Consider the following 24,180-nt stretch of genomic DNA (forward strand, 5'->3'; position numbering starts at 1 on the left):
CGTCGAAGGTCGGCGGCTAGGCGCGCGTGAAAATTGCCGTATATATAGCGCCAGCCCTCAAGTTTGTCTCCGCGAAGATTCATCGAACCAAAAGCCTCTCTTCTTCATTTCTGACTCTCAGTAACATCAACTCGCTTTCTCCTTCCTTTGGTCTCCCTCTCTCTCTCTCTCTCTCTCTCTCTCTCTCTCTCTCTCTCTCTCTCTGTCTGTCTCTCTCTCTCTCTCTGTCTCTCTCTCGAGGCATCGCCGGAAGGCAGAAGCTCACCTTCCTTCTTCACGGAGGCCGTCGACGATCTACGCGTTGCGGCGTCTATTTCTTAGTTACAGAAACAAATTCGGTTTCCGCGTCTGTCGTATTTCAGAGATTCGCTATCTGTAAGTTTCATTTTATTAGAAATTGATGCGTTTCAACCTAGAATCTGGATGTTGATATAGCTATTCTTGTTTCCGATGGTGAGAATTGTAATTTATTATGCTATTGGCTGCTTGTTCGTTCTTGCTTCATGTTCGTCTCGAACGGAGAACTAATTTTAGCATTTCGAAGATCTATTGTTGTTTTAGAGTCGGAATGATTTCTCTTTCATTTCGGAGCAATTTTATAGAATATTGATGGTGTTAGTTCTTCTCTTCAATGGTGAGAATCGCAATTTCGAGTGCTACAAGTTATTTCTTCTCTTGTTTCATATTTTTCTTGAACTGGCGAGCTTATTCTAGCACTCCGATGATCTATTCGTATTTCAGAATCGGTAAAGAATGATTTCTCTATGAATACGGAGTCATTGAGTTTAATACCGATAGTGTTATTCTTGTCTCTGGTGGTGAGAATCGTAATTCCTTATGCTATAGATCATATCTGCTTATTCTTCATATTTTCGTGGAACTGGAGATCTTTTCTAGCACTCCAAAGATCTTGTTGTTTTTTTAAAGAATGATTTGTATATGGACTCGGAGTCGTTAATTTCAATATTGCAGATATTTCTAATAATTCTTGCCGTCTTATTTAACCTTGTCATGGATTATTTTGATTATAAATTTGATTTCCAAGTTTGTATGGTCGGAACTGAAGTACTATCAGTTGTGACTAACTATTCTTTCACAAAGAACTCTCAGAAATTGTATTAAACGAGAGTAAAATTTTGTAATATTATGGATTATTTTGATTGTAAATTTGATTTCCAAGTTTGTATGGTCGGAACTGAAGTACTGTCAGTTGTGACTAACTATTCTTTCACAAAGAACTCTCAGAAATTGTATTAAACGAAAGTAAAATTTTGTACTATTAAGGTTAGGTTTCAAGTTTTTTAATCTTCTTCTCCTACTTGAAAGCCGAGTTTATAGCTACATCAGGTTTCAAGTTTTTGAAGTTCTACTAGAGTCGATCAAGTTGTTTGATAGCTTCTTTATTCTTCTTTTGTGATTTTTGTTAATTGCATTAATGTCTCGACTTATGGCTAGGTTAATATCAAGCTGTAGGCAGATGACTTTTTGAGTTTTTTTTTTTTTTTTTTTTTTTTTTTTTTTTTTTTTTTTTTTTTTTTTTTTTTTTTTTTTTTTTTTTTTTCGTTTTTCAGTTGAATTAACCATTTATTGGCCCTTCCTGATGTTCTTATTCTAGTATTCTCTAGATCTATTTGTAAATTAAAATTGTTAAAAAATGATTTCTGAATGAAATTTTGGAATTATTAAGTTGAATATTAAAGGTTCTTGCCAGGGTTTCTGGCTTTGTAATTTAGAATGGACAATGTTTTTTGACATTGTAAATTTGCAGTTGATTATCGAAATTTTGAATTTGTTTTCCTGGTTAGTTTGCTTGGGATTCAAGTACTGTAGTCTGGACCGTATCAAGATAATATTAAATAAACAAATTCTCATAAATTAGTAGAGACACATGCCAAATTTTGTCATGGTTAGGTGGCTTTCAAGTTTATAGTCACAACTCACATGGTCACATTGGTTCCAAGTTCTGAAATTCTATGGACGTGAATCAATGTGGTTGCCATGTAGTTGATGGTCACTTTTGTAATTTTTATGGATTGTATCCATGTCCCAACTTCAGGCTAGTTTTATATCATGCTGGAAGCAAATGATTCTGTGAAATTGACCATTGGATTGGCCGAGCAGACTAACCCCTAGGGTGTGCTCACTACTAAAACACAAATAATTCGAAGTTATTTATACATAAGCTACAACAGAAGCAGTTGGTTGGAACATTCTATGTAAATATTAAATAAGTTTAATTACATTTGAAATGTCAAAAAAAGTTTGGTGTAAGGTAGTATTTCTGGGAATAAATGAACCTCCCAACTAGTTTTACCTGTTTGTGCTAGTGAACTTGAAACACCATTTCCCCCTTTCTTCTACAAGTGGAAACTAATTGTTCTGGGAAGTTTTCAGCTTCTTTATTTTATACTTCAATCAGAGTTTGAACGGTTTCCATTTAGTTCAAAGCCCCTTATTTGTAAGATAGATTTATTTCCTCTACTTTTCTGCTATAGAAAACTCTGGTCTGGGTTAACGGTACTATAGATAAAGATGTTCGTTATTTGATATTTCATAGACTTTGCAGGTGCATTTTGGTAGCCAAAAATTATGGCGTCTCTGAAAGACCTGCTTCCTGCTGTAAAGTCAACAGCTGTGACACAGTACGATCACTCAAATGATCCATGGTTCAAGCAGCGGTTAAGTTCATCAGAAGCAGAACAAACTTCTGTTGTTAAGGCCAATCCTGTACCACCTTACTTGAAGCGTAGTGGATTTATTCCTCGGAAAGTAGAGGATTTTGGAGATGGTGGTGCTTTCCCAGAGATTCACATTGCTCAATACCCACTCGACATGGGTAGAGACAAATCATCAAAGCCTGGATCAAAGATCCTTCCTGTTACGGTGGATGCCCATGGAAATGTTGCATATGATGCCATTGTAAAACAGAATGAAAATTCTAAAAAGATTGTTTATTCACAACATAAAGACCTCATTCCAAAGATCTTGAAGACTGATGAAGAGAATGATGAGGATGAAGAGATGCAGAAAGAGATTGAAGAAACAACCGAGGAAACGAAGTCTGCACTTGAAAAGATAGTGAATGTAAGATTGAGTGCAGCTCAGCCTAAAAATGTAGCCAAGCAATCATCAGATTCAAAATTTATCAAGTATAAGCCATCTCAGCAATCAGCAGCTTTTAATTCAGGTGCCAAGGAGAGAATCATTAGAATGGTGGAAATGCCAGTAGATCCACTCGAGCCTCCAAAGTTCAAGCATAAGCGTGTTCCTAGAGCTTCTGGGTCTCCTCCTGTGCCAGTCATGCATTCCCCTCCTCGTCCTGTCACCGTGAAGGATCAACAGGATTGGAAGATTCCACCTTGTATTTCAAATTGGAAGAATCCGAAAGGTTATACAATCCCACTTGACAAGCGTCTTGCAGCTGATGGCAGAGGCCTTCAAGAAGTTCAAATCAACGACAATTTCGCAAAGCTATCTGAAGCATTGTATGTTGCAGAACAGAAAGCAAGAGAAGCAGTTGCAATGAGATCTAAGGTTCAGAAAGAAATGCTTATGAAGCAGAAGGAGAAGAAGGAATTGGAGCTTCGAGCCTTAGCTCAAAAGGCTCGGTCTGAGAGGACTGGTGCTGCACCTCCGCCTGCAGTTTCTTATCCATCTGAGAGGAGCACTGCAGATAGAGACACTTCTGAGATGAAAGAGGAGTTCGAGCATATTAGAGAAAAAGAGAAGGCTTTATCAAAGGAGACGAGGGAAGAAAGGGAAGAGCGATTGCAGCGTGAGAAGATTCGTGAGGAACGACGTAGAGAGAGGGAAAGGGAAAGAAGGTTGGAAGCCAAAGATGCAGCAATGGGGAAGAGGAGTAAGATTACAAGAGATAGAGATCGTGATATTAGTGAGAAGGTTGCACTTGGAATGGCTTCTACCGGAGCAGGTAGAGAGGGAGAAGTTATGTATGATCAGAGGCTATTTAACCAAGATAAAGGAATGGACTCGGGATTTGCCAACGACGACCAGTACAATATATACGACAAGGGCTTATTTACCGCTCAGCCCACTCTCTCAACCCTTTACAGACCTAAAAAAGATGCCGATTCTGATATGTACGGAGGTGCTGACGAACAGTTAGACAAGATTATGAAGACCGATCGCTTCAAACCAGACAAGTCATTTTCAGGCACTGCAGAAAGGTCTGGACCTAGAGACAGACCGGTGGAGTTCGAAAGAGAAGTCGAAGAAGCCGATCCATTTGGACTGGATCAGTTCTTGACTGAAGTGAAGAAAGGTAAGAAAGCTATGGATAAAGTTGGCAGTGGTGGGACAATGAGAGCCAGTGGTGGTTCATCAACGCGAGACGGCTATGATGGTGGCTCCGGTAGAAGTCGCATTGGATTTGAAAGAGGGCATTAGAAGGTACAAATCCAATCAGTTTTATCTTGTGTTTCAATTATATTACTACTGGCATTAGAAGGTACCCTCCCAAAAGCGCTTCTGAACTATGAGTAAGATAATATTTGATTGCCATTTTACTCCATATTTTTATCTTTCTATGCTTTATTGCGTTGGAAAATCTTTAATTCGTTTGGATGGATTGAATTTTTCTTTGCGANAAGTAAAATTTTGTACTATTAAGGTTAGGTTTCAAGTTTTTTAATCTTCTTCTCCTACTTGAAAGCCGAGTTTATAGCTACATCAGGTTTCAAGTTTTTGAAGTTCTACTAGAGTCGATCAAGTTGTTTGATAGCTTCTTTATTCTTCTTTTGTGATTTTTGTTAATTGCATTAATGTCTCGACTTATGGCTAGGTTAATATCAAGCTGTAGGCAGATGACTTTTTGAGTTTTTTTTTTTTTTTTTTTTTTTTTTTTTTTTTTTTTTTTTTTTTTTTTTTTTTTTTTTTTTTTTTTTTTTCGTTTTTCAGTTGAATTAACCATTTATTGGCCCTTCCTGATGTTCTTATTCTAGTATTCTCTAGATCTATTTGTAAATTAAAATTGTTAAAAAATGATTTCTGAATGAAATTTTGGAATTATTAAGTTGAATATTAAAGGTTCTTGCCAGGGTTTCTGGCTTTGTAATTTAGAATGGACAATGTTTTTTGACATTGTAAATTTGCAGTTGATTATCGAAATTTTGAATTTGTTTTCCTGGTTAGTTTGCTTGGGATTCAAGTACTGTAGTCTGGACCGTATCAAGATAATATTAAATAAACAAATTCTCATAAATTAGTAGAGACACATGCCAAATTTTGTCATGGTTAGGTGGCTTTCAAGTTTATAGTCACAACTCACATGGTCACATTGGTTCCAAGTTCTGAAATTCTATGGACGTGAATCAATGTGGTTGCCATGTAGTTGATGGTCACTTTTGTAATTTTTATGGATTGTATCCATGTCCCAACTTCAGGCTAGTTTTATATCATGCTGGAAGCAAATGATTCTGTGAAATTGACCATTGGATTGGCCGAGCAGACTAACCCCTAGGGTGTGCTCACTACTAAAACACAAATAATTCGAAGTTATTTATACATAAGCTACAACAGAAGCAGTTGGTTGGAACATTCTATGTAAATATTAAATAAGTTTAATTACATTTGAAATGTCAAAAAAAGTTTGGTGTAAGGTAGTATTTCTGGGAATAAATGAACCTCCCAACTAGTTTTACCTGTTTGTGCTAGTGAACTTGAAACACCATTTCCCCCTTTCTTCTACAAGTGGAAACTAATTGTTCTGGGAAGTTTTCAGCTTCTTTATTTTATACTTCAATCAGAGTTTGAACGGTTTCCATTTAGTTCAAAGCCCCTTATTTGTAAGATAGATTTATTTCCTCTACTTTTCTGCTATAGAAAACTCTGGTCTGGGTTAACGGTACTATAGATAAAGATGTTCGTTATTTGATATTTCATAGACTTTGCAGGTGCATTTTGGTAGCCAAAAATTATGGCGTCTCTGAAAGACCTGCTTCCTGCTGTAAAGTCAACAGCTGTGACACAGTACGATCACTCAAATGATCCATGGTTCAAGCAGCGGTTAAGTTCATCAGAAGCAGAACAAACTTCTGTTGTTAAGGCCAATCCTGTACCACCTTACTTGAAGCGTAGTGGATTTATTCCTCGGAAAGTAGAGGATTTTGGAGATGGTGGTGCTTTCCCAGAGATTCACATTGCTCAATACCCACTCGACATGGGTAGAGACAAATCATCAAAGCCTGGATCAAAGATCCTTCCTGTTACGGTGGATGCCCATGGAAATGTTGCATATGATGCCATTGTAAAACAGAATGAAAATTCTAAAAAGATTGTTTATTCACAACATAAAGACCTCATTCCAAAGATCTTGAAGACTGATGAAGAGAATGATGAGGATGAAGAGATGCAGAAAGAGATTGAAGAAACAACCGAGGAAACGAAGTCTGCACTTGAAAAGATAGTGAATGTAAGATTGAGTGCAGCTCAGCCTAAAAATGTAGCCAAGCAATCATCAGATTCAAAATTTATCAAGTATAAGCCATCTCAGCAATCAGCAGCTTTTAATTCAGGTGCCAAGGAGAGAATCATTAGAATGGTGGAAATGCCAGTAGATCCACTCGAGCCTCCAAAGTTCAAGCATAAGCGTGTTCCTAGAGCTTCTGGGTCTCCTCCTGTGCCAGTCATGCATTCCCCTCCTCGTCCTGTCACCGTGAAGGATCAACAGGATTGGAAGATTCCACCTTGTATTTCAAATTGGAAGAATCCGAAAGGTTATACAATCCCACTTGACAAGCGTCTTGCAGCTGATGGCAGAGGCCTTCAAGAAGTTCAAATCAACGACAATTTCGCAAAGCTATCTGAAGCATTGTATGTTGCAGAACAGAAAGCAAGAGAAGCAGTTGCAATGAGATCTAAGGTTCAGAAAGAAATGCTTATGAAGCAGAAGGAGAAGAAGGAATTGGAGCTTCGAGCCTTAGCTCAAAAGGCTCGGTCTGAGAGGACTGGTGCTGCACCTCCGCCTGCAGTTTCTTATCCATCTGAGAGGAGCACTGCAGATAGAGACACTTCTGAGATGAAAGAGGAGTTCGAGCATATTAGAGAAAAAGAGAAGGCTTTATCAAAGGAGACGAGGGAAGAAAGGGAAGAGCGATTGCAGCGTGAGAAGATTCGTGAGGAACGACGTAGAGAGAGGGAAAGGGAAAGAAGGTTGGAAGCCAAAGATGCAGCAATGGGGAAGAGGAGTAAGATTACAAGAGATAGAGATCGTGATATTAGTGAGAAGGTTGCACTTGGAATGGCTTCTACCGGAGCAGGTAGAGAGGGAGAAGTTATGTATGATCAGAGGCTATTTAACCAAGATAAAGGAATGGACTCGGGATTTGCCAACGACGACCAGTACAATATATACGACAAGGGCTTATTTACCGCTCAGCCCACTCTCTCAACCCTTTACAGACCTAAAAAAGATGCCGATTCTGATATGTACGGAGGTGCTGACGAACAGTTAGACAAGATTATGAAGACCGATCGCTTCAAACCAGACAAGTCATTTTCAGGCACTGCAGAAAGGTCTGGACCTAGAGACAGACCGGTGGAGTTCGAAAGAGAAGTCGAAGAAGCCGATCCATTTGGACTGGATCAGTTCTTGACTGAAGTGAAGAAAGGTAAGAAAGCTATGGATAAAGTTGGCAGTGGTGGGACAATGAGAGCCAGTGGTGGTTCATCAACGCGAGACGGCTATGATGGTGGCTCCGGTAGAAGTCGCATTGGATTTGAAAGAGGGCATTAGAAGGTACAAATCCAATCAGTTTTATCTTGTGTTTCAATTATATTACTACTGGCATTAGAAGGTACCCTCCCAAAAGCGCTTCTGAACTATGAGTAAGATAATATTTGATTGCCATTTTACTCCATATTTTTATCTTTCTATGCTTTATTGCGTTGGAAAATCTTTAATTCGTTTGGATGGATTGAATTTTTCTTTGCGACAGGTGGAAAAGTTGGCATCCCGATCAGGAGGAGTACTCTTCGGAGAAAATGGTGCCTTTGAGGTGACATTTTTACTTCTATTTAGATATTTCCAGTTGTTTTACATTATTTTCTCCCTTATTTCCTTTTTTTTTTTTTTTTTTTTGTTTGTTTGTTTCTTCCTATTTAAAAAATTGCAATATTACTTATCCTCTCTTAAATGTTTCAAAACTATCCATTGAGCTGTTGGAGAAAGTTGAAATGGTGTGGAAAATTTCAATTTCTATTGAAAATCTTAAAAAGAATTTTTATTTTTAGATAAGTTATGAAACGTTTTTGAAGTGAGTTATATTGCAACTTTCAGTAGTATAAAGGTATTTTTTACCATATAGTTTTTTTTAATAGAAATTTCCGCGTGTACAATTTACTCTCCACTTATAGCCATGGATTTGCATGCAGAATCCGAACGCAATTTACTAATGAAAACTTCATGGACATTTGTCAGCCTTTTTAGTACACTTTAAAGCTACAATTCCAATTTGTCCATTTTTTAACTTTCTTATTTAGGTATACTACTCTGCTTGAATCTATCATTTTTACAACGAACCCCCATTTCGGACAAGATTTGAATGTCAATATCTGTTTTGTGATATTCTTTCTCTATTGCTCTTCATTAACCTTGGATCTTCTTTCTCTATTTGCTCTCCATTAACCGAAATCCTTTGTTCGTAGGAAACTAACGAAGATCAACGGTCGTCACAGCCCATCTATCTGAATTTTATTTAAAAACACGTAGAAGGATATGAAAACCAGGGAATCATNAATTATTTAAAAACACGTAGAAGGATATGAAAACCAGGGAATCATTGATTTTGGAGGGCGAAGATGCCGCCAGGTATTCCCATTCCCTCACCCCCCCAAAAAAGAAAAAAAAAAGGTTTAAATCCTCCTTTGATTATTGATCTGTTATATTTATTTTGTTATAATNAAAAAGAAAAAAAAAGGTTTAACTCCTCCTTTGATTATTGATCTGTTATATTTATTTTGTTATAATCGATTTTCAAATTTATGCTACTACATTTTTAATTTCTGTTTTTTGTTTTCTAAAATATAAATTATTTGACTAATATTTGATAACAGTTTTCTGCTTATTTGTTTTGAATAAAAACTGATTGTTTTTCTATTTCATGAAATTGTAATTTAAATCTAAAAACAAAAGACAAAAGTTATTAAGCCTTTGTTTGAAAGATCATATTTCCAAAGAATTTCTAGTGTGTTCGTCATTTTTCTCGAAAATACATTGAATCTTTTTCATCCTAACTTTTATTTTATATCGAAGTTGAGCTTTTGAGCTAAATCATATTTTCTTTTGAACGAACCTTTTTTATTCTCTTAACATTCCTTATTTTATCACGATTTCAGTTTTAGTAGATTACAAAACAGAAGGGTAAATCCTTTTTCATAATTTGGGTTGCCTTCCTTCTAACATATTTTCCTTCAAACCATCTTTTCTTCCCTTCGACTTTTATCCATCTGACCGCTTCTTCTCTCCTCTCTAAAATTTTATTCTTCAACCTTACCTTATCTTTTAATTTTAAAATAGAATATCTAATCGGCAATCTTTACTCTTTTAATTACTCTCTTCAACATTACCTTTTTATCTTTTAATTTCAAAATAGAATATCAAATTGACACTCTTTAGTCTTAATTATATTAGAGACAAAAATAAGTTGCGGACGGATTGGTTAGAGAAGATTAAGAAAGGTAAGTTAGTGGGGTATAAACTTAAAATAGGGTGCTCCCTAGCGTCGATTTAAAATAAATAAATAAATAAACATTTGAAAATCTTAATTTGGTCTACAGAAACCTGTTTTTTAGTTTTACTTGCACATTTTAAAACGTTTCTCAAATTTAATAATATGCCTAAACTTTTAAATTTTCTCCAACGTACGTAAAACTTATAATTTTGTTCTAATAAACTTTAGACAAAAGAAAACTATATACAAAACAATAATAATCTACTACATATAAATCTAATCAAACTCGAAGTCTTCGTCCATAGATAAATTTTGTATTCGCAATTTTTTAAAGTTAAATGGGTGTTAGGAACCTAATTTTTTAATATTTTTAAAAACGGAATATATGGTCATCGATAGACCTATATTCTTAAAATAAGCAGAAATAAAATATTTTTTCTCTAAGACATGGATAGACAAAGTACTTAGGTTTCATAAAACTTTATTTCTACTAATCAAGTTTTAAAATCCAATAACACTAGCTTACTACAATTTCAAATAGCTATCGATTCAGACATGACGCGATCACAACTCACGGAAACAAATAGAGGGGAAAATCTTTTCGTTCTATTTTTAATTNCATGGAAACAAATAGAGGGGAAAATCTTTTCGTTCTATTTTTAATTCAATTTTCGATCACGTAAAAATAGCTACAATTTACACTCAAATCAATTTTCAAATTTTTTAAAAAGTAAAATAATGTCATACTCATCTGATATTTTTCATTCAATGAATGATATGTTATTTACAAATTCAAAAATTAAAAAAATCACGAATAAAGGTTTAAATAAGATATAAAAAATTAATGAATCCATCTAATCTTGTTAATAGTTTTTTTTTTAAAAAAAATTGTTTTGGTTTTTCCCTAATTTCCCCTTCAAAACACTTGAATTACTAGTAAAATTCTAAAAACAAAAATAAGTCTAGAAAAACTTTTTTTTTTTTTTTTTTTTTTTTTAAATTTTCAAAACTTAGCAAGAGTAGAAAGTGAGTAACAAAATCCAAAACTTATGGACATAAATAGTGTTTATAAATTTCATTATTAAGAAAGAACGTTTTATCTTACTAAAAACAGTTATTTTTTATAAAATTCAAGTGAATGATGCGGAAATAGAGCATTCACCTGACAAAGAGCAAGACCAAGCTAGCAATCGACAATATTTGTAGCACTCGTACGGCCCTTCCCTTGGTTTTACACTACTGCTGCCGCTGTTTTCCTTTGGGTACGTAGGGGGCAAAAACGACATTTTCAGCTGGCCCACTCAAGAAAAATTTACAATTCAGAAAATAAGACATTATACTTGGAACTAGACCACTGAACATTGAAATACCTCTAGAACTCCAAATTCAAACTCCACAAACAAATTTTTGGACTCCAAATAACATGCAAAATTTGGTTAAATAAGTACTAATTATTTAACACACAACCTTAAAAAGAGAGCAGGGCAGAAGTCCACAAACGAATAAAGTCTCCTCGGCATTTTATCCATAATTGACCTGCCAAAAGGATCCAAGAATGAAAATAATTAATAACTCAGATACTCGATTTCTTTAGTATTTAAATTAATCTCTTACAAATTTTCACAATTTCCAACTTTACTCAATATTTGATAGCTTTTATAAGCAGAAGAGATATTTTTGTAGCCATCTCTGTTAAAATATCGAACAAAATTAACACATTAGGATCAAAATTTATGATCAACCGGAAAAATAGAAATCGACTAATTTATACACAAAATACCCCTAATAAATACAGTTGGTTTCAATTTTTCCCATAATGTTTTAAACAATAATTACTCGATCTTTGAGTTTGTATTGGGCATTTTAGCGAACATAACTAACAGAATTTTTTAAAAATAAATTAGTTTTGAAACATTAATTGCAAAATTAAAATTAACTAAATCAGTGAAAGAATGGAAGGTGGAAGTATGTTACTTGTATATTATGGCTGTCCACGAGAAGCTGCAGTGTACTCTCAAAAGTCCTTTGTAAAGATCTCCGAGTCAATTTGCTGTATGTTTGGGAAAATCTGTTTTAGTCTGGCAAAATAGTTGGGAGTCTTTGCCTGCAAAAAAAGACCATCGGTTGTCATGAAAACGCCAAACAGAAAGATCCATTCACTATTTATGGCTGATGAAATACCTAATATGAAAAATCAGAGACTCAGTTCAATAGCTATTTAGTATTTGATTTAGAGTTTTTTGAAAATTAAACTTATAAACATATAAGTTTCTTTGTTTTCTTTGTTTTCGTATTCACTTTCTTTGTTTTTAAACTAAAAAAAATATTTTTGTTTTTGGAACTTGACTAAGAATTCAAAAGGTTCTTACCATTGTAGGGAAAGTAAGAGAAAACAAGCAAACAGGAAAATGAAAAAACTAAATCATTATCAAACAGAGCCTAAAAAAGTCTAAAATGCAAACCCCCACCCTCCGAGAGGATAGGCAAAATCGCGGCTTTAGAGGAGTTGCAGGGAAGATCTGTATTATTTTAGATTTCTACGGCTTCCAAACTGACAAGAAATATTCAAGCAGCATATCAAATAAAATGCTAATAAAGGAGTTATAGTGTTATATACACATGTCTAGTACGAAAATTGGATTTCATTTTCATCTTACAAAAATTCTTTTATTTAAGTTCGCAGGATGGTTATAAGGAAATGAGATAACAATTTCAGATATGGAAAGCAGAAGAGTAAGCTAGCATGCCAAATCAAAGAATTGAGAAGCACAGAAAATCTATGATGATAGTTTTCTTCTTTAAAAATAGAAAGAGTAGAAGTAAATTGTTATGAACGACGCCTATACTTTTCCCTCAGAAGTCATAGCTGAAATATGAAACATGAAGAAACCTATACTAAGCCCCAAAGATATCATCATCACACTATTGAAGCGCCAACAGTTCAGAAACTAGAGGTCATAATGGCCTTACCAAGTTGAAAGAAAATTTTTAAGTTATGAACATTCTTGAGTATGGAAACTTACACATGGATTGTTCTCAAGGTAGATGGTCGTCAGTTTCTCTCTTGAACCTGCAACATCCTCAGAAATGCTTTCAAGTGATTCAATTTGGTTGTCGTTAAGCCATAAATCTTCTAAACTGCAAACATAGATCCAGTGAAGGTTCCAGATTATCACTCTAGGAAAGATAAGCATGTTGCATAAGATGAAGCTAGGGAATTTGTGATACCGTGTCAGTTTTTCAGTGCCACTCACACTCGTTAGCTTATTCGATGAAACATCCAAAATACGAAGATTGACTAACGTTGAAATGCCTTCAATTTTTGAAATTCCATTATGGCTCAGATATAGTTCTTCCAAAGCAATACATCCCTGACAGGTTGGGAAAAGAACAAAAAAGTTGTGGAGATTGCAAAGCAGCGATCGAACACACCAGGATGTTTATTGTGCAAATTGAAACAACAAATTATTGTCATAATCAAGTACCATACCTCAAATCCTGTCATTGAAGTCAAACGGTTGCTTTGCAGACTAATTTTCTGGAGACATCTTAGTCCACAAAGGTTTACTGCCTTGATCCGGTTACGCCCTAACCATAGCTCTTGCAAATTCACTAAGTTTCGCAAATTCTCCATTACCTGTAACACAGTGTAGAAACTTCAATCACAATGTTATTATCCAAAAATATTTGAAAAATAACAAGTCTCTTCTGAAGAAACAAACTAAAATTTATCTGTTTGCTTCTTCAGGAGAGAATGCCTGTATTATTTTTAAGTTTTTTTTCTTTCACCATGAGCATTGCGCCTTTAATTACAAGTAAAGAGTACCGTATGAAATAAAGTAAAGCACGGATGATCATATATTCACCTTCCTAAGACAAATAGTTATATAGAAAGCTCTGACTAGAAGCTATACCTAATATTCATACTGTGAGATAACTGATACAATAAAGATTTTTAACAAAAGATATAGAGAGCAAACCCGCAGTCTATTGGAACCAAGCTCAAGAATCTGTAACTGATGGAAGTGATCTAGCTCTTCCATTTTAACAACTTCATTCTTAGATACATAAAGTTCCGTCAGTGAATCGGAGACCTTGGACAAGCCATGTAACGAAGTGATTTCGTTGAAAGAAACATCAAATACCAAAAGCCTCTTGAATATGCTCGCATCAGGAATTTTCGTCATTTGATTGTCTCTGAGAACAAGTTCCTATAACAACGAATATAATAATAAATATAGCAAGGTCTTGCGTTATTCTAGAATTGCTTCACTTAAAGGATCGTCGAGCAACATTTTCTATGAATTGATTAAGTTAGAACACTCACCGAGCAACATAAGAATATTGATATATCTTTAAAACTCACTGACGCATTCAGCAACAACAACAACAACAACAAAAGAAAAAAAAAAACGTAAAAATAGATCTCTACATTATAATTAGAAGCAATGTTCCGTCGATTCTGATTTAATTTTCTAAAAATCGAATGCGACGAAGAGGAACGATTGAATACCTCGAGACCTGACAGAGCGTTCCAGCGAGAAAGCGATTCAACCGCAGCATCATTAATGAGATTCTGACGAAGAGAGAGCTTCTTCAGGTTCGAGAGCTCTCCAATCCGAGAGTCCAAACTCGAAAGTCGATTTGCCGTCAGGTCCAATTCCATTAAACTCGAAGGCAACTCAATAGAGTCCAGGTCATGGAGCTGAAAGCTGGTGAGATCGAGAACCGTAGAATTGAGATCATCTACTATCATCGGATCATCCTCCTTCGATTCCAAACCAGACGGTGATTCGTATACAGCGTCCATGCGAAACCTAGAAATCCAGACGGCAAAGAAGATTGAAGCTGAAGCTTGTTTCGCAGAAAACCGGAGCTTCTGCTTGTGTTCGATTAATTGGAAATGGAATTCTGAGTTTGCGTTCAAGAACCGCTCTCTTTCAGTCTTAATGAAGGTGTCTGGGTTCCCTAGTCTTAACTGTTTGGGCTCGAATAGCCGTGAGGGCCCAATTCATCTCATGGGCTTTTCAAAAAAATTAGGCCCATTACAATAAGGCCCAAATTTCTTCTTTGAGGCTGGGCCTGTTTGTTTTTGTAGAAATGGAAAAATATAATATTTTAATAGTAAATCGAATTTACTAAATGACTAAAATACCCCGACCATTTTAAATCTAAACAAAATAAGATCCCTAAAATTAAATTTTAATTGTAAAACAAGATAAGATCTATTAATTTAAATTTTAAATTATTCATATTTAATCGACCCGTTTAATGCCCTATTTTAAATTTTTTAAACATTATTTTATTATTTTAAATTAAAAATAAAAATTAATTTTAAGATTCATGTACTAAGATAAATTTAAATATTTGAATTTGGAAAAAATCAAATCAAATCCAAAATACATTTTATTTTATTTTACAAATGCGTAATTCTTTTGACGACGTAGTTCGAAATAGTATAGATTTTGCATACTTTTTCTTGTCAAATCAAAGGTATTAAAACCATAGAATATAAGGCATGTGGAAACAAGAGAACCGTACTTTAGAACATTTAATCAAATTATTATTTATTATATTATATAGTTCGTTCAATTATATATGATTATTAATGTAACAGGTTCGAATTTTCATCACACGCAACTTAAACTCGTCGAAAAATATAAATTCGAATATCTACCTAATGTATGAGTATTAAATGAACATTGATTGATAAGTGAAAAAGACCGTGAATTGTAAAGATTGTGATTAGCGTATATTTGATTGACGTGTATAAACTAAAATGATTTATACACAAACGCTTGCTTCTCGAGGTAACAGGTAATAATATATGTTTAAAATAGGTGAGGTATACTTAAATTGGTATAAAACAGGTGAGTTCAATAAGGAGACTCGACCGTATTGGATCATTATTAAGTCGAGTTGATACGTTGACTCAAATATGGCAACCAAACTCATATTTTCAATCAACGTCCTCGATTGAGAAAAATTTTAACCTCTTTCGTGATTCATGAAATATTTATCGAAAACGTAAGTTCTTTCGTCCTTTTCTGTGAAACAAAACTAAGCTTTTTCCATCCATTTTCCATCGACGATAAATTAATTTTCAATATCAAAACCTTACGCATTTTTTCATTTTAGTCATTATATTTTCCAAATATCCACTTTCCATCAACGTGGTACACTCCCCTCCAATCCACCCCCTTTAGAGCCTAGCGGCATTACTGACACACCGTCTCGTGTCCACCCCCTTCGAGCTCAGCCTTCTCGCTGGCTCTATCACCATTTATAAGAGTCCAAGCCCACAGTTGGCAAATATTGTTCTCTTTGGGCTTCCTCTCAAGTTTTTTAAAACTAGTCGGCCATTGAGAGGTTTTCACACCCTTTTGTCACAATCGCACTCTNAGTTGGCAAATATTGTTCTCTTTGGGCTTCCTCTCAAGTTTTTTAAAACTAGTCTGCCATTGAGAGGTTTTCACACCCTTTTGTCACAATCGCACTCTTGATGGCAGCAGAATTGCGATTGTGTAGCACTCACTTTCCAACGACAAGTGAGCTAAACCAAATCGTTTTTACGTCGCCTACGGCCAAGCGACGTATGCTCGAGCCTCTGGCCACGGTTTAAGAGAAGGTTTAGAAAACGAGGGCAGAGATAGATTTTTGAAAGAAACGTTATATAAGCAAGTAAGAGAGTAACAACAACGGCTCACAGTATATAACCTTGGGTAGTGAGAAGTTGACCGATATGGATCTGACGAATCAATATTAGGGTTTTGAAACATTCATTCTAGCACAAATATCGAGAATGCAATATTTAAATAAAGAAAAAGTGACCATTCATATATTAATACAACATATTATAATCAATAAATCTATTAAATTTTATTTTTTATATTGCTAAAGCGAAAAGTAAAAAATTAAGAAAAATAAAAATATTAAATCTTTATTGATTGCTTTAATTTTTCCTTGGCATATAATTAATTAATGAAAAAGCGAGGAATCTGTAGCTAATGGAAATAGCTTTAGGAAGGGTTTGTAACAAAAGTTTGACTTTGGGTTCCTCTTTAGAAGCATGCTTACCCAAATAATGATGATGTCCCATATGAGTAACAGTTTTGGGGTTCTCTTTTAGCCTGAAAAAGTAACGCTTTAGTGAAAGAGCAACTTGTTATCCAAACCTTAATTGCTCAATAATTATATCATAATGTTGCATTAACCCAAAAAAGTTTACATCTTCATCATGGTTTTTTGTTTTTTCGCCTTTTATTTAATTCATTGTGATTGGGTTGGCAGGTGGAAGCCAGTCCTTTATTATTTGGATAATTATTATTTTTTTATATGTTTTTTAATATTTTTATACCATATTTTATGGAGTTAATCTCTCTGTATTAAAATAAAATATCTTATTTCGTATTTATAGAATATGATTTTGAATCATGACTAATAAATATTGAAAATAACTAAATTTTTGTCCATTTTGAGCCTCATAAGTTTTCATGGCTTTGTTTTGAGATTTCCAAAAGACCTCATACCACTAGAGATAGTATTCCTCACTTATAAACTCATGATCTTCCACTAAATTAACCAATGTGGGACTCACTCTTAATAATCCTCCATCCTCAACGGAGTGAAGGAGGGAGAGCAAGTCGTCTCTTGATTAGTATATACATTTAGGGTTTCTGGGTAATGTACGCAATCACGTCAGCCACCTTATTGGCCCACGAAGGTCGGTTTTTCAAAGAGATACTTTAGTGTATGACCTTTAGAGAAAGGTGACGAGACTGTAATTTGATTAATCCAAAAGAGACTTACGAGACCTATACCGAGATGGTTTTCGTCTTCATTGAGCAATTATACCAAATTCATCGATTGTTAATCTTATAACTTAGATATCAAACCAAAAAAACCTAATTTCGAGGCTCTAATTTAGAAAATTTTAGTAGCTACGTAGACAGGTGGAGGGACGTTGCTATTGTTTGATGATAAAAGTCTCACATCGGTTAATTTAGGGAATGATTATGAGTTTATAATCAAGGAATACTCTCTTCATTAGTTTGAGGCATTTTGGGGAAGCCCAAAGTAAAGCCACGAGAGCTTATGCTCAAAGTTGACAATATCATACCATCATGGAGAGTCGTGCTCATCTACCATGGTATCAGAGCCATGCTCTAAACTTAGTCGTGCCAATAGATTGGTAAATCCTCAAATATCGAACAAAGGACTCGAAAAGAAAATGAGTCAAGTCTCATCGAAGGCAGTAAAAAATGACTAAGACTCCAAAGGAGTCGAGTTTCGATTAAAGAGATGCGTACTTTGTTCAAGGGGAGGTATTGGATGATGAAAGTCCCACCTCGGCTAATTTAGGAAATGGTCATGGGTTTATAATCAATGAATACTCTTTCCATTGGTTTGAAACCTTTTGGGAAGTGAAAAATATTATACAATTGTGGAGAATCGTGTTTACCTAAAATTTTATTGTTGCAGCGCTTCATGAAGGTGCCATTGCTTTGTATATTTATTTCAACGTGACGTTGTTATGTCATTAATGAATTTTCGTAGAATGAGACAAGAATAAAAGACTCAAAAAATGCCTCGGGATCCTTATCTTCTACCATCGATAAAATAAATATTAATTTATTTACGGATATTCAAAATAAAAACAGAATTTAATAGCGAAAGTGGACCGGCCAGCTAAACGGCCCTACACCCATTTTTGCTTTATTATTAAAAAAAAAAATATATATATATATATATATATATTAAATACATATTATATACTGAGTGGGGAAGAGAGGCAATAATAATAAAATAAATAAATATAAATAAAAACTGGTATCTCTCCACAACTTCATATTCAAGTACAGCTTTCACTCCCATTATTATTATTATTATTTATTTATAACACCAATAATAATAAATAATTTTGTCTTTTATTTGTATATAATAATAGAAAATCTAATTAGACTAAAATAAAATAAACTTAAAAAATAATATACAATAATTCAAGTAGAAGTGCAAGTCGTTTTGTGGGTTGGTTTTCATTTCAAATATAATTAAGCTCTTATTTTTATGATCACATAATATAATATATGAACTTTCAATGTCGTAGGCCGCCGTAATTATCAGACTCAACGACGTCGTTTCAGTGTTTAATATTTTAATTTTGTTTTGTTTTTTCTTCGGGAATTAATGATTAATAATTCTCTGAAGGAAGACTTACGGGCAAAATCAATTATAGTTATTAATAATTCTCTGTATGGAAATTTTTAGTTGAGAAGTTGATTGTCCTAAATTTGTTTCCATTAATATGTCGACCGTCATTTAATATGCTGTAGAGTATGGTAGAGGATACAATGTATTTATCTTATAAGACAATAATGAGCGTTGAATAAATTAAGGGCCGAGACTATTATGCATTATTTCGAAATTACTCTTAAAATTTTAAAATATTACAAAAATATTCTTGAACTTTTAAAATTTTTATTAACAGATATTAACCGAGAGTATAAATAATAAATAGAAATAATTGATAAAATATTAGTTGGGTAGAATAATTTTAATGAAAGAATAAAAATAATTGAAATAAATAACCGTCATGATAATTTAATGAGATTAATAGACCTTTCTCGGATATATCCAAAGCATTAAAATAAAAAAAACTCAATATTTCAGTACAAAGGTTGTACTAAATATTTAATACTATTTTAAATAGCAGTAAGTCATAGGAAATTAATTATTTACGAGATTAATAATACAATTAAAGTATTATGTTCATAAACTATCAGATATAAATATTTGAAAAGTAAAAATTAATATTTAAGTTTTTCTGAAGCGTAATAAAGTGACACGTGTCATGTTGTTAGGTTCTGAAATTCAATCTGCCAACTTTCTCAAGCTGGCTGTCGAGGGCGGCGTGTGGTATATAACGCAGCGGAGGACATTCTTTAAGCTTTCATTTATTTCTATTTAGTTGTTTGGTTATTTATTTTTATTGGATATTATATTTTGTAGCGCTTGCAATGCATTTAAGGTGGAAAATGAAAGAAGTTGGGTCAAGTCTCTCCCCTATTGAATTTGAATATTAAATTTGTCTTCTACTTTAATAAAATTATTTAGTAAATTGGGAGTAATTATTTATTCCGTTAGTTTATTCAATTTCAAAAGTATTAAAAGTTGTTAAAGTTAATTTATTATTATTTTTTTTAATCCATCAAGTTTTCGGGGTTTAATTTTAGTCCTTACACATTTATTGTGACTCATTTATTATTATTATTATTTTTTTTGTCATAAACATATATAAAGTTTCGTACTTAACTGAGGGAGAGGCTTAAAATTAATGTAATTAGCCATTTAATTTTTAAAAAATAAACGTAAATCTCGAAATAATATTATCTTTTCAGCTCATGGTATAGATTAATAGGATGAGAATAGAGATGTATATGGAGCGAGGTGGAAACATGAAAGCCTTTTCCATCCCCATCAACTATTTCATTCTCATCTCCACACAATTCTGTATTTATTTTTAGGAGATCCAATGGGAGATTCCACCCAAGAAATTTTTCCCCATTTATTATTATTTTAAAATAATTACTTTAATATATATATATATATATATAATTTAAATAAATGGGTGATTTTTAAATAAATGAATGGGTCGGTGTAGAGTATTATTCTCGAGGGTTAAGAACCCGAACCATCCTGAAGCACCCACATGTGCGGCCGCTCCGGTCTTCTCAAGCAGCATCATACGCGAGCGACAGCCATCCGGTGGAGGGAGCCACCGAGCCACCGTACAGAGGGATCCACCAGGCCAATCGCCGAGACACCTGACCCACCAGCGCCCCCACAAACCGGACACACAGCCCCAACACCCCAGGAGAGTGGGGCAGGACTCGCACCATCCATCTTGTCCACACCGAAACTCGTGAAGAGATGACCGAATCTGCTTTGCGACCGTGGTCACCGAAACCAGAACCGCGCCACCTCCTTCGGGCTCCCATGCAACCGGACCCAAAGGGAATAATCCAGAGCCGTCCACTGGTTCCTGTCTCATAAAAACGAAGCAACATTAGGGGATCGATAAAATAACCCAAAAGCTCCTTGACGAACACACTCTTCCACATGAAAAGACACTCCGGTTCAGAAATGCCTTGTTTTTATTTATTTATTTTATTTTTTATTAATAATATTTGTTTTTAAAAAAAAAGTATAAATTCGATTCCCTTCGTTTAATTCTTGTATTTCCTTTTTCCTTAAGGCACAAAAAAGGAAAATTAAAAACAAATCTGCACTTTATCCTTCTTTCATGTGTAATTGTCACATGGCCTGCTACTTTTGATATCTTTTATTATTATTTTTTTTCTTCTTTGAATCCGAGTGGTCTCCATATTAATTAATAAAATTAAGCTTAAAATATCATTTTAAGTTCTATTTTAGTAAGGATACTTTTAAATATATAAATCTGTCCGTATATTTTTAGTTTTTTATTTTTATTTTTTTATATGGTTTATATAAACTTCCCTTTATAAATTTTAAAAATATATTTCTCATTAAATGAAAATTAGTATTATTATTTTAAAAAATTCAATACAAATTAAGTTTAAATGGTTAAATATAAGATGTGTTAAAAGTAAATAAATTAAATTTAAACCATTGAAAACACAAAACTGAAATGGTAGAGAATTTAGGAAATTAATATTTGAATTAATTTTTTTTAAATAAAGTTTTAATTAGTTAAATTATCACTATGTTGACTATTTGACCTATAATTTATAATATTATTACATTAGTTTATTTTTATTTAGTTTTTAAAATTTTAAATTTATGTCAGATATGTACTAAAATTTTAAAAAATGTCTTTTTTTTTTTATTTTTAATCTTGTATTTAATTTAAATTATATATTTGATAGAAGCTTCATCACTTGAATATTTTTTTAAAATTTTATTAATTTATGAAACACAAATTAAAATTTTAAATTTTATTAAATTTATAATTTTAAGTTTNATAAAATGATGGGTGGGGGGATTTCGAGAAGCTAATCATCAAAAACTTTAAACTTGGAATTCATGTCACCTAGTAACTTGATATTTGGGCAAAGGTTGTTGATCATGATTTATGTAATCATTGGGACACATCAAGAGAAGTCGATTTTTTATTATTATTATTTATTTGCAAGGAAATTCATTTTAATTTGATTTCAATTCTTTTAAGGAGAAAAAGAAAAAAAAAAAAAAAAATAATAAACCCCCCAAGAAATATTAGCCTTTTTATTAGATATTTTATTTATTTGTTTTGGCTATTCTTAACGAAATAAAAGACGAATCTCACACCAACTCGCTCGATAAGCGCGTGTACAACAAACAATAACTTTATCGAGCTCTTGTTTATTAGTTGAAAACACGCGCTGTAAACGAGATTGGGATGATATTCCTCACTATGTGCCATTAGTTCCCTTTATATATCCCGCTCGGATCAAGTTCAATCTCCTCAAAACAGGAAAAAAAATTAAAAAAAGAAATCAGTTCTCTTTCTAATTCAGAGCGAGGAAGAACAAGGCGGCATCATTACGCAATTCCTCTGATTTTCTGTTTCTTTGTTAGCGATGGAAATTGAGCCGATTCGGCCGGCAGTGAAGAAGAAGCTATGGAACGTGTTGAGAGCGGTTGTGTTCATGTTGAGGAAAGGGCTAAGCAAAAGCAAGATTGTGTTCGATCTTCATTTAATGCTGAAACGAAGCAAAATCGCAGGAAAAGCGATGGCAAATCTCGTGGAATTTCATCACGGATCTGCTTTCAGTTGCCAAACGATTGACATCGCCAATTCCTACATCTCAACGCGCGATTACGAATTCAGTTGCAGTAACAGTCCTGCGTATCCGTTCCGTTACTTCAACAAACATCGAAAACACCAAAACCGCCATTATTTCCCCAAATCTTACCGCTACGACGATTTCTCCACCGTTACGGCCGTCCAGAGAGTTCTTGATATTCTTCATAGCGATCAGAAATCTGAGGCGTCGCCGTTAGTGCCGTTGCCTGGATTTGGAAAGAGTCCGCTAGTTGTACGGCAGTTGCGTGTTACAGATTCACCGTTTTCTCTCAAGGACGACAGTGACAGTCAGATCGTCGATAAAGCGGCCGAGGAATTCATCAAGAAGTTCTACACAGATCTACGGCTGGAGAAAAGCTTAGCAGCTTATGAATCGCCGTTTCGGAACACACTGTGCCGATGAAATCGAACTCTTACAGCTTTTCCGATCGGCGTTTGGCGATGAATCTGCGTGTTGTTTACAGTTACACATCGCCATAAATGAACGTCGAATTGACGTGTTTAATGGCCTCGAGAGACGTGATTGATTCTCAGCCATGTCAGTTTCAAAGCTCAAGCAGTTTATATCTATCAGTTTGGATAATTACTTCCTTTTTCTTCTTTTTTTACTTTTTTTTTTCTCTCAAGTAATTTCAATAAATTTTAGTTGTGAATCTGATTTAAGTTTTAGAGTTTATGTTTTAATTATAAGTGACATTTCTTTTTTTTCATTTTTAGTATATAATATTTCAGGAAAGGCTATGAATCTGAGACTAAGCTATCGGTTATATAATTTGTTTGTGAATTTTAAATTATTTTAAATTATTATTAAATGGTTAATTAGCCTTAATAATTTTTTAACTAAAATTTTATAATTATAAGAGTAATAGATGTGAGCAATATTCTTTTTTTTTTTTTTTTAATATTATAAAATTTTAAATTTTAAATAAAAGGTTCAAAGTTTTAAAAATTGACGTGTAATATTAATGAAAATCGACAGAAATTTTGATTCCTTTTTGTTTCATCCACTTGTTTTGGATTAAATAGAATAAATGGCTGAAGTGATGTTATGTGAATCATTTGCTTACATTTAATTTGAATATATACCATTTATTGCTTAAATAATTTATGAAAGAAAAATAAAATATAGTAATTTTCTATTACTTATTAGAGAATTTTTTATATTTTATATAATTAATATTTGGTACGGCATTTTATGAATATTGTAACGTTCGTAATATGTGATCATTTATCTTAGTCTAATCTAAGTTTAGGACTTATCTTTTTGGCAATGGATAGATGCTCGTATAACATCATACTTAAAAGCTATCCCTTTCTCTTTCCCGGGTACCCCATATATTAAGATTTCTCTCTCTAAGTTGCTTTTTTCATGGTTGTTGAAAGGTTGCCTTTGAGATTTATTATAGGTCTCTTTGTACAGCGATGTGTGTTCAATTTGGTATACTATTTGCGGTTCTCGTTTCATACCTTTACGTGGTTACAAGGTTATATGTCTCTATACCTATTAAGAATTAAATAAGTAATATTGAATTGATTTGACTTTATCGAGTGAGTCATAGATGCAAAATAATATAGTAATAGCTCGTTTTGTCCTCCCACTTGGCACAACTACTTATGGTCATTAACTCGGAGTGCTCGAGTTGAAATGCTTTTACTAACTCGAAC

At 33.7% G+C, this 24,180-nt stretch overlaps 4 protein-coding genes and 1 long non-coding RNA gene across 8 annotated transcripts; 4 read left to right on the plus strand and 1 right to left on the minus strand.

The window, feature by feature from the left end:
• The first annotated feature begins 62 nt into the window (after positions 1–62).
• LOC111805256 (SNW/SKI-interacting protein A-like) lies at positions 63–8,692 on the plus strand. Of its 2 annotated transcripts, none has more exons than XM_023690237.1 (4): positions 63–375; positions 2,558–4,410; positions 7,956–8,015; positions 8,665–8,692. In XM_023690237.1, the coding sequence occupies exon 2, from the start codon at positions 2,590–2,592 to the stop codon at positions 4,405–4,407; it is 1,818 nt and encodes a 605-aa protein (XP_023546005.1). In that variant the 5' UTR covers positions 63–375; positions 2,558–2,589; the 3' UTR covers positions 4,408–4,410; positions 7,956–8,015; positions 8,665–8,692. The 2 variants fall into 2 exon arrangements, with proteins under 2 accessions (XP_023546005.1, XP_023546004.1); XM_023690236.1 differs by having other exon boundaries at positions 2,567–4,410.
• On the plus strand, positions 5,890–8,699 carry LOC111805255 (SNW/SKI-interacting protein A-like). The gene is made up of 3 exons (XM_023690235.1): positions 5,890–7,756; positions 7,956–8,015; positions 8,665–8,699. Exon 1 carries the CDS (start codon positions 5,936–5,938, stop codon positions 7,751–7,753), a length of 1,818 nt encoding a protein of 605 aa, XP_023546003.1. The 5' UTR covers positions 5,890–5,935; the 3' UTR covers positions 7,754–7,756; positions 7,956–8,015; positions 8,665–8,699.
• A 61-nt stretch (positions 8,700–8,760) lies between these two features.
• Positions 8,761–9,626, plus strand: LOC111805257. Its single transcript, XR_002816637.1, has 2 exons — positions 8,761–8,869; positions 8,937–9,626. It is a non-coding gene; the product is annotated as an uncharacterized LOC111805257 (long non-coding RNA).
• A 1,247-nt stretch (positions 9,627–10,873) lies between these two features.
• Positions 10,874–14,625, minus strand: LOC111806051 (protein phosphatase 1 regulatory inhibitor subunit PPP1R7 homolog). 3 transcript variants are annotated; one of them, XR_002816732.1, is made up of 8 exons: positions 14,203–14,625; positions 13,670–13,900; positions 13,180–13,326; positions 12,918–13,060; positions 12,713–12,827; positions 11,664–11,793; positions 11,157–11,225; positions 10,874–10,981 (listed from the first exon to the last, which is right to left on the minus strand). XR_002816732.1 is itself a non-coding variant. In XM_023691394.1 (7 exons), exons 1-6 carry the CDS (start codon positions 14,497–14,499, stop codon positions 11,704–11,706), a joined length of 1,023 nt encoding a protein of 340 aa, XP_023547162.1. In that variant the 5' UTR covers positions 14,500–14,625; the 3' UTR covers positions 11,027–11,225; positions 11,664–11,703. The 3 variants fall into 3 exon arrangements, 2 of the variants coding, with proteins under 2 accessions (XP_023547162.1, XP_023547163.1); XM_023691394.1 differs by lacking the exon at positions 10,874–10,981 and having other exon boundaries at positions 11,027–11,225; XM_023691395.1 differs by lacking the exons at positions 10,874–10,981; positions 11,157–11,225 and adding an exon at positions 11,300–11,378.
• A 7,538-nt stretch (positions 14,626–22,163) lies between these two features.
• LOC111805003 lies at positions 22,164–23,268 on the plus strand. The gene has a single exon (XM_023689858.1). The coding sequence runs from the start codon at positions 22,289–22,291 to the stop codon at positions 22,916–22,918; it is 630 nt and encodes a 209-aa protein (XP_023545626.1). The 5' UTR covers positions 22,164–22,288; the 3' UTR covers positions 22,919–23,268.
• Positions 23,269–24,180: the final 912 nt, after the last annotated feature.

The sequence above is a fragment of the Cucurbita pepo genome, chromosome LG11, assembly GCF_002806865.2.
Source record: "Cucurbita pepo subsp. pepo cultivar mu-cu-16 chromosome LG11, ASM280686v2, whole genome shotgun sequence".
Lineage (NCBI taxonomy): Eukaryota > Viridiplantae > Streptophyta > Magnoliopsida > Cucurbitales > Cucurbitaceae > Cucurbita > Cucurbita pepo.